Consider the following 10,843-nt stretch of genomic DNA (forward strand, 5'->3'; position numbering starts at 1 on the left):
AATCAAACTACAACTACTTTTTTTTATATTTATAATGAATAAACCAAATATGTACCATTTTGGTCGACCACCTTTTGCCATTTTTCTTCTAGAGACATTATTCCATCAGTGTAAAACTTTTGTGGTTTCTCGGTGAAAAACTGCGACAAGTAATTTTCACAGGCTTCTCTTGAAGCCAACTTTACTCCATTAAGGGAATTCTGCATTGACCGAAACAAATGGTAGTCCGATGGTGCAAGGTCAGGGCTATATGGTGAATGCATCAAAACTTTCCAGCCAAGCTCTCCCAGTTTTTGCCGAATCATCAAAGATGTGTGTGGCCTAGCGTTGTCCTGATGGAAGACGACGCCCTTTCTGCTGATCAGTTCTGGCCGTTTTTTTCGATTGCTTGCTTCAATCTCGTCAGTTGTTGACAGTAAAGTGTAGAATCAATCGTTCGAGCAGGCTGGAGCAGCTCATAGTGGATGATTCCTTTCCAATCCCACCAAACACACAGCATAACCTTTCGAGGCGTCAATCCTGACTTTGCGACCATTTGGTGAGCTTCACCACCCTTGCACCATGATCTTTTTCGCACATTATTGTCGTATTTGATCCACTTTTTGTCTCCTGTTACCATTCGCTTCAGAAATGGCTCGATTTCATTTCGTTTCAGCAAAGAATCGCAGATGTTAATTCGGTCCATTAAATTTTTCACAGACAATTCATGTGGTACCCAAACATCGAACATTCTTTTGTAACCAGCCTTTTTTAAATGGTTCAAAACCGTTTGATGATGAATGTTTAGTGCCTTGGCGATGTCATGGCAGCTTATGTGACGGTCCTGGTCAATCTTTTCCATAATTTCATCGACTTTTTCAACGATAGTTCGACCGGAGCGAGGTGCATCTTTCACATCGAAATTTTCAGAACGGAAGCGAGCGAACCATTGTTGTGCTACACGAACTGATACAGCATCGTCTCCGTAAACTTCACAAATTTCATTGGTGGCTTGCGCGGCATTCTTCCCTTTTTTATACAAAAATTTCAAAATAAAGCGAATTACTTCATTATTTTCACTCATTTTTGAACAGCTATAACTTTTTTTCAACTTCTCCGAATTTAATTATTTTTTGGTTAAATGAAGCTTAAAATGTCACCTTTCTAACACCATATGATATGACACAATGTGATGGGTAACACTGGAGATAGATGGCACCAACGACATCTATTGACAAAATACGAAAAGATTTTTTCGACTACCCAATATATGTACAATTCTTGTTATTATAATTATGCAAACAATTTTATAGTAAACAATTTAGCACATATCACAATTTAATCATTTTGCGCTTCAGACGTCCAGCACTCATGCCATCGTTTCGATGGTCTTCCAGTTGGTTTATTGGCTATTGCTTTATTCTCCATTGTGATTCTGGCTACACGGTCAGGTCCCAATCCCTTCACATGTTTTTATCACTCTTTCCGACGTCTTCGAATCCATTTGCAGATGTCTTGAATATCACATAATGAACGGATCTCTTCGTTTCTGATATGGTCAAGTCTTGTGCGCCAACAAACCGCTCTGAGCATTTCTGTGGTGGTAAGGATACGCTGTGTTGTGGTCGTATTTGCGTGGGTTTCGATTGTATATGTGATTATAGGGCGGACACATGTTTTGTATATGCAGCGGTCAAAAAAAATATTCGACATAATGAATAAAATTTATTATTTTGTCAATAAAAAACTGTTAAATGTTAAACTTAACAAAAGGAAGGAACACAAAGTTTTATTGAGGAACCAAAATTTAATATTCTATACAAAAAATGAGATTTCAAAATAAAAATGTAAAAAAGTTCATGACTTAAAAATAAATCACAAGAAGCAAGCAAAAAAGTATTCGACATTGGTAATATTTGTAAAATGTATTAATGATACTACAACTTTAGTACCGAGTTGCTTTTCCTTGTCGGCGTATAACCTCTCTCAAACGATCTGGCATAGATTTTACCAATGTTTGGGTATATTCTGGGTCAATTTGGCTCCATTCCTCCTGCAGGATGACTTTCATCTGGTTCTTGTTTGAGAAGATTTTTTTTCCAAATGACTCCAAAGGTGTTCAATTGGGTTAAGATCTGGGGACTGTGGCGGTGTTTTTATTATTTTTGGACAAGCATAGAGCAGCCAAAGCTTTGTTTTAATCGCGCTATGTTTGTGGTCATTGTCCTGATAGAATTTAAATCTATTTGACAAACCCAATTTTTCTGCGCCTGGCTGTAAATTTTGCTTTAAGAGATCAATATATTTTCGGTGGTCCATGATCCCATCAATAAATGCTACATTGCCAACACCTGATGCCTCCACGCATCCGCATACCATAACACCACCTCCACCATGTTTCACCGTTGGTACCATATTTTTTTCTTCCAATTCTGTGTTAGGCTTACGATGCACGAGAACTTTACCATCACATCCAAAAAGGTTATATTTACTCGTCGGCAAAAATTACATCCATCCAAAACTCAATGGGCTTATTTACGTGTTCCTTCGCTAAGTCTTCCTATTTTTCTTCGAAATGTGTGGTTTCTTTCTGGCTGATCGCGCATGGAAGTCATGTTTTCTTAGCACATTTCCTATTGTTTGGGAAGTAACGGATACGCCTATGTGCTCCTCAGTGAATTTTGCCAAAACCGTGGCATTACTTTTCGGATCTTTTCTCTCTTCCCGCACGATTCGCCGTTCATCTATTTCCGTAAGCTTGCGAGGTCGCCCAGTCCTTTCCTTGCCTATCACAATGTTTTCTGTCTTGAATGTTTTTATGATATAATGAGCAGTAGTTCTTGGTTTCTGAACAATTTCTGTTATGCTTTTTTCGGTCTTTCCTAATTTGTAATGATGTATTATTAAATTTCTTACATCTAGAGAAGTTTCTTTGCTTTTACGTCCCATCTTCGTGATCACTTTTACAAAAAATGAGTAAAAAATGCTTGTAAATAATAAACAAGAATTCTAACGGAATTTTAACCAATAACAACAACCAATAATACAAAATACATAATCACTATAAAAGAAAACCAACGGTTTTCGAATACTTTTCTTTGCTTTGGAATTTTTGCGGTCTTATCCAAAAAGATGACTGAGTGTTAAAATGTGAAATATTGGTTAATTTTATAACCGTATATTCTGAAATACTTGAAATCAAAATTTGAAAAGATCGAGCCCAGGAGTACCAGCAGATTTGATGGCTCCTAAAACACTCAAGCTAAAAAGTCCATTGTATTTAAAGCTCTTGAAAGAGCGTAGATAGTCAAGGAGGAAACGAGAAAAGTATCAGAGAAAGAGATAGGAAAGAATAGAGACAGAGACAGAGGTAGTTAGTCCTGTGAGAATTTTCCAGATTCTTTGGCAAATCTGCAAATATCCTCCAGTTTTAGAGAACGAATATTACTCATTCTCATGACATCGGAACCCAAAACTCGTAGCCTTGCACTAGCAAAGGCAGGACAATCACAGAGAAAGTGCTCAGTGATATCCGCCTCCTCCAAGCAGGACAGGCACATTGGGTCCTCAATGATTGATACCAATGGTGGTCATATGCTGACCCCATAGGTTAAGTCCTGTAATGATACCGACCATCAACCGAACGTCTTTCCTTCTAAGTTTTAGTAGAAAGTTTGACAGTTTTCTGTTTGGACTTGTCACAAAACACTTTGCAGTTCGGCAGCGTTCTAGACCGAAATAAAATACATACTACACAACGTTATCTTCTGGAAAACGCCAGACAGCTACAGAGAAAATGCTCTGCAGTGTCGTCATACTCAAAACAGGATAGGCATATCGGGCTGTCGACAACCCCCTTGGCAGCCATATACTGACTACAGCCGTTGTGCCCTGTGATTACACCCACCAGTACGCTCAGGCCCTTCCTGTTGAGAAACTTAAATATTTTTAAAGAATACTAACATTTTGAAATCAATTGTAAAAAATTACTCTAATGTCGAATAGTTTTTTTGACCGCTGTACGTGTTTTACTCCTAACACTCATGTTCTTATTTCTCCACACTGCGCTTTGATCTCCTCCACCAAATCCCTATTCAATGTTATTGTCGATCCCAAGTATTGAAACCTCATGAATTGCTCTATGCTACGCTCCCACACGACCAATTTACACCTCAACAGTTATTTCCATACGGTCATGGCTTTTGTCTTGGTGTCGGAAATTTGCATTTTAAACTTAGCTTCCGATTGCTCGAAAATATACAATAGTCGTTGCGCATTATCTTCCGTATCTGCTAAAATCATTTGCATAACAGAAAATCTTCATTTCTTATGCGCCCATTTTATATCCATTCACTGGCGTTGATTTTACAGTGGAGATGATCTCATCCATCTTCTTCTTAATTGGCGCGATAACCGCTCACGCGATTTTCGCCGAGTTTAAAAAAGCATGCAAGTCGTTTCTTTCTCGTGCTAAGCGGCGCCAGCTGGACACACCAAGTGAAGCCAAGTTCTTCTCCACCTGATTTTTCCAACACAGAGGAGGCCTCCTCTTGCTCTTCCACTGCTACCACCAGCTGGTACCGCATCGAATACGTTCAGAGCCGGAGCTTTTGTATCCATTTGGACGACATAACCCAGCTAACGAATCCGCTGGATCTTTATTCGCTGCGCGATGTCTATGTCGTCGTAAAGCTCATACAACCCCCATCGTTTCATCGCCTGCGATATTCGTCGTCGCCAACGTGCAAAGGTCAAAAACTCTTCCGCAGAATCTTTCCCTTAAACAGCCCAAGATACGCCTCATCGGATGTTATCATCGTCTAATCTTCTGCGCCATACGTTAGGACGGGCATGATGAGAGCCTTGTAGAGTGTTAGTTTTGTTCGTCTAGAAAGGACTTTATTACTCAGTTGCCTACTTAGTCCAAAGTAATACCTGAAGTCTCTTACAACATCGAAATCATAAGTGCCAACGGTGACATTGGTGCCGATACGCGACTGCGCCGACTGTTTGTTTGAAGACAGAAGGTACTTCGTTTTGCTCTCATTCACCACCATTCGCTTTGTTTCTTTATCAACATCATCGGCATACCCCAGAAATTGCACGCCCTTATAAAAAATTGCTCTTGAGCGATTAAGTTCTAGGGCTCGCACGATCTTTTTCAGCATCAGAAATCGCACGACAGCGAGTCACCCTGTCTGAAACCTCGTTTGGTATCAAACGGCTTGCAAAGGTCCTTCCCAATTTTGACGGTGCTGCAGGTATTGAGCAAAATCATTTTGCATAGCCGTATTAGTTTTGCAGGCACACCAAATTCTCTATTTTTCTGTTAGGCTTTCAAAAACGCTCAAAACTGGCACACGAACGAAAAAAAACAAGGAAATTACGGCGGCTTGTAATCAATTAAAAGCACTCCCCTCTGCGGCCATGACGGCCACTGTTAGCAAATGGGTTACTACAACCCACAAGCGTGCTTGGCAGGCTGAGAGAGACTGCAGATGGACTAAACTGATGTTCGATCGACTGTCGCAAACCGTCCTGTCATTAAGCAGACCGCTGGTTGGACTGATGACGGGCCATTTTCTGTGGGCAAAGCACATGGAAAGGTTGGGCATCTCAGACAGTGTACTCTGCCCAGCTTGTGAAGAGGAGGATGAGACGGCTGACCACTTCCTGTGCGTCTTCCCCGCCTTCGCTCGAATCAGGTTTGAGGTCTTTGGCACTGATGTTAAGAAGCGACAACCTTGGCACCTTGGCACCACAAGATCTACTTAGATTTCTTCGGAGATCGGGTAGATTTAAAGAAAATTAAAAGGGAATCCAAGTGTAGTACAATGGACTTAATTAATATCTGAGTCCTGCACTTGCCGACAAAAACAAAAAAACAAAAATTTATTAAAACCATTTAATTTTTTCTTCGGAAAATTTGTTGATTTTAAATGCATCACTTTAAATACTCGAAAGTGTAACCAAATACTGCACAACAAAATATTTTGGAATTCATAAATTTGTGCTTTTTAGAGAAAATTCCAATGTTTTTTCTTTAAATTCAAGCAGCCACTTTGCTTCTATTTTGACCGCACTCGCAACACTGTGGGCCGCCTCGCTGCACCCCGTAGAGAGCGACAGCCACCGCAACCCAACACCTATCAGCTGAACTGAGAGATTTTTCATTAAAAACTATTTTGTGGATTTTATTTCTGGAATATTCGGAGAATCTGTTGTTACTGCAAAAATCGCGAAAAAACAATATTTAATAATCCACCAAACTCACACAGCTTCAAATCTGTGTATTTGCTTATTAAGTTCGCGCGAGTTCAAATTGTAATCAGTGCAGTTCCAGGCAATAAAAAAGTATTTACATATTAACTTCACCAGAAATGCGACGTATCCATGAGTGCATGAATTATTACACCCTCTTATAATTCAATTTAAATTACAGATAATGGCCACTGAGTATTTATTCGTATCGTGCGATTAGCAAACAAAATATCAGCGCTGCCTTCTTCAACCTTAACTAATAATTAGGAGCTAAACATAGAGCATTTCGTTTAGTTTTGATGCATCTCGTGAGAAACTTTACAGTACAATGAAACTTTTGTATTCTGTACTGAAAAATTCACATAGAAATGTGGGTATGTAAGCACACCCCTCCGCGTACTTATTTACTAAAATGCGATCGCTATACTGGTTAGATTATTGGTGCTCGAGTGGCGTAGTGTAGTTACTAAAAACCAATTCATCGTCGATTATCTCCGTTTGTACGATGGAAGTTGTAGTGAAGATTAATGTTACAGTTGTGCGAACTTCAGCGCTTTCGAAATATTTTTTGGAAAGCGTATGTTCTGTGATGTTCTCACTAAAAAGGCATAAAATTAAAATTCAGTATATTAGCGTCCATCATCACAGCGGCAGGGCTTGAAAAATAGAACTTACGGACAACAAATGATTTCCTCGTAAACCGTATAGCCACAGTGGCCCACGTCCTTGGCATATAGGCCCTTTCGCGTCATGGTTGTTTCTAAGTTAGGGCACTGCTTCTCCACCAGACATTTGCCATCATAGCTGCTAGTAACGCAGGCGTCACCCTCTGCAAGGGAAGTGACAAAATATTTGGTTACTTTTTTTTGAATGCTCAGGGATTGTTTCTAATTTTTTGTTAAATAATTGAAATTTTCGATTTTTTCTTTTTAATTTTAATTTCTTTAAAAATTAAATCTGTTTAAGTTTCAAATTGAATGCCTTTAATTTTTTGATTTCATTTTATTAATTTTGCGATTTTAAAATTTTTATTTTATAATTTTGTTTTATTTAATTTAATGTCTTTAGAAAAACTCATTTAGTAAAATTTTTTTTAAATAGTACAATTTTTACATATATTTTAATTTTTTTTGTTTGTTTTTTAATTGGAATTTTAAATTTATTGAAAGTTTTTGTTGTTTATATAAAGGCTGGTTAAGTTTCAAGGGCCGGTGTTGATTTTGAATAAAATACAATTTTTTCAAGAAATTATTATTATTTCTCTTTACTATGATAATACTGGTATGGCTCAATTACGCATGGAACAAGGCAGCGGCACACCTCCATCCGATGGTCCAAATTTTCCATGACGCTGAGGCATAATTGAGGTTCTATGCCGTTAATGTGCCGAATAATCGCATCCTTTAGCTCTTGAATTGTTGCTGGCTTATCGACGTACACCTTTTCTTTCAAATAACCTCAAAGAAAAAAGTCCAACGGTGTCGTTGACGTTTAGGTGTGGTTCACATTCAACATCGCCCCTTGAAATTTAACCACCCTTGATATATATAAAATTCTAGAATTTTTTAAAATTTCATTTCTTTAAAAATTAAATCTTTTACAGTTTCATATTAAATAAATGCAATTTTTTTTAATTTGCTGATTTCATTTTGTTAATTTTGCGATCTTTTTAATTTTTATTTTACTAAATGTCTTCCAAAAAATTTATTTAGTAAAATTTAATTTTTTTAATTAAACTTTGTATACTTTTTTTGAAATTTTAAGCTTATTAAAGGCTTTTTATTGTTTATAAAAAAAAAAATCCAGACTTTCCTAATTTTCGGGTTTTTTTACCTTTATTTTCTTTAATAATTAATTATAATTAATTGTTTTTCCAATTTCAAATTAAATTCCTAACTTTTAATTAATTGCGCGATTTTTCAAATTTTATATTTTTAGTAAAAAAAATTTTAAGGAAATTCTTTTAGTAAAATTTCTTTTTAGAAAATTTTTTTTAGTAGGTATATTTTTTTTAGTAAAATTTTTTGCATAAAATTTTTTTTATTTCTATTTGTTTCAAATTTTCAATTTTTCGAAGGTTTTTACTGTTTATAAGTATAAAATTCTAAAAGTTTTTGTAACTTTATTTTATTTTAAAAATTATTATTTTTCTCAATTTTAAATTAAATTAACTAATATATAATTTCCTAACTTTTTTATTATTTAATTTTTCAAATTTTACGTTTTAGTAAAAAATTTGAAAGTAATTTTTTGTAGTAAAATTTGCTTTCAGTTAATTTTTTTAGTAAATTTTTTTCCGTAATTTTTTTTTTATTTCTATTTGATTAAAATTTTTAATTTTTTTAAAGTTTTTACTGTTTATAAGTATAAAATCACAAACTGTTCTACTTTTCCAGACATTTTTAAATCTACAGTCATGTGAAAAATAATAGAGGCACGTCCTTTGAAAAATTTCAAAACATAACTCTGCTTCAGCTTTACTAAATTGAACGAGGTTATTTGTGTGATTGCTTGCTGGGATGCCTTTGAAGTGAAATACCGTTATCACAGCAAACACTTTTTGCGTCGATTCATAATTTTTGATCATTTTGTGAAGTTCAATTTAGTGTGTGCGAAATAATAGGGCCACGAAAATTAAATTAATGTTTATTCAAAATTACTGAGGATTTTAAAGAGCTACAAAGAATAAAAGTATTATATAAAAGATAAAGTGTGTGCATAAATTAAAGAGATAAGTAAATAATACTATTTATTCAATCATAATGGGCAGAGGAAAACATTGCAGCGTCCAGCTTCGAGAGCAGATAAAAGCATTGCGAAAAAAGGAATTTTCATTTCTAAGAGAATGGTAGAAAATGCCGTAAAATACACGCCACATAAGGAAACACGTGGGCGAAAAACAAAAATATATCCAAGTGTTGAAAACAATATAGATTTGTTAAAAAGGCTAATTCTGGTCAATAATAAAGGAAGCTTGGGAAAGTATTCCTCAGGCCACATGCCAGAAGTTGGTTGACTCCATGCCTCGACGGTGCATGGCTGTTATACAAAGCAAAGGCTGTGCAACAATATATTAAAAAGCGAAAATAATTTAATTTATAAACAATTTATAAATGTTGAACTTTTGTAGCTGCCCCTATTTTTTACAACGTGAAATAACTTCAGCTTTTAAAAGAAACTTAAAATTTTTTATTTTATTAAGTTTTAGAAATGTTTTTTTTATTTAAATAATTTTTTTTTTTTAATTTTATTATATCGAAAATTGCCGGTAGATATTAAATTTTTTTATATATGAAAATTTTGAAATATTTTTTAATTGTAATACCTTTTTATTTCAACTTTTATAGAGGAATATTAATTATTTAAATTTTTGAACTTTTGTAATTTGTTTAAATTTAGTTTCTTAGCTAAACGTCTTTTTATATTAGTTTTATTTAATTTTGAGTTTATTTAAACATTTTTATTTTTCTTGGAAATTATTTGTAAATATTAAATACTTTGACTTTTGAAATTTTTTAAATTTAATGTTTTAGTTTAACCTTTTTTATTCTAATTTTTTGTTTTTTCGGAAATTGTTTATAAATATTAAAGTCATGCACTTTTTAATATTCGATTTTTTTTAATTCAATTTTTTTTGTTTAAATCTTTTTTAATCTTCATTTTTAATGTTTGTAGTTTTTTAAATTCTATTACTTTTTTATATCTATATTATCTTTATTTTTTTCGAATATTTTTTATATATATTAAGTCAGTTTGAAAATGTGAACATTTTGCAGTTCTTGATTCCCTTTAATTGTTCATATTTGTTTTGAATATAAACTTCGTTTCAGAAATTGCTTGGTAGTTTTTAATTACTTTCAATTTTTGTTTTTGTTTTTTTTTTTTTTGTTTTTTGGGGTTTTACTTTGTTTTCGTCCTTAATTTTTTTATTTAATATTTTTCAAGTAGTTTTTCTGCTCCCTTTCACTATCAGTTTCCACTTGCGCCCACTCCTTACCGTATAAAACAATTTCCGGCAGTTTATGGGCCATGGCTAAGCACAAAACGGCCAGTACGACGAATTTCACGGCCATGCAATTCACACAGTTCACCATTTTACTTATTTTTTAGTAACTTAAAGAAAGTAATACCGTTGTTTGAAAAATATTTGCCTTAAAATATTCACTCGAAAGCCCAACTCGTTGATTAACTGAAGTCGTTGAGTGCAGCAAGACAAATGAGCTGATTATCCGCGCGTAAAAAGTAGTTATCTGATATTTTTGCGAGTACAACGCAAATACTCATGAAATCCAGTTTTCGAAAGTCCAAGAATTTGCCATTTTTTGCTTTTCGCTCTTGCACTCTCTTTCACGCCTCAAACGTTTTCTTTGTTTACTTGGCCGCATTCATTCAAAGTCAAGTTCTCGCGCCGGTAAGCTTCTCCGATTGACGTCAGCTGAGTGATAGGGTTGCCGGTATGCAGTAATTATACTAAAAGAATTGAAAGAAGTGGGTTCTCTATTTTTATAATGAGAATGAACATTCACCTGAATCGCTGCTGTTTAGGAGAAAATTCTGCGAGAGAAACAATATAAGGTGTGGCTACTAAATCCCGCGAATGACA

At 34.8% G+C, this 10,843-nt stretch overlaps 1 protein-coding gene across 1 annotated transcript; it reads right to left on the reverse strand.

Moving 5' to 3' along the window:
• Window positions 1-6,404: 6,404 nt before the first annotated feature.
• Window positions 6,405-10,475, reverse strand: LOC128857195 (uncharacterized). Its single transcript, XM_054092834.1, has 3 exons — window positions 10,238-10,475; window positions 6,916-7,069; window positions 6,405-6,838 (listed from the first exon to the last, which is right to left on the reverse strand). The coding sequence occupies exons 1-3, from the start codon at window positions 10,332-10,334 to the stop codon at window positions 6,676-6,678; spliced, it is 414 nt and encodes a 137-aa protein (XP_053948809.1). The 5' UTR covers window positions 10,335-10,475; the 3' UTR covers window positions 6,405-6,675.
• Between the last annotated feature and the right edge of the window lie 368 nt (window positions 10,476-10,843).

The sequence above is a fragment of the Anastrepha ludens genome, chromosome 3 (genome assembly GCF_028408465.1).
Source record: "Anastrepha ludens isolate Willacy chromosome 3, idAnaLude1.1, whole genome shotgun sequence".
NCBI classification, from domain to species: Eukaryota; Metazoa; Arthropoda; class Insecta; order Diptera; family Tephritidae; genus Anastrepha; species Anastrepha ludens.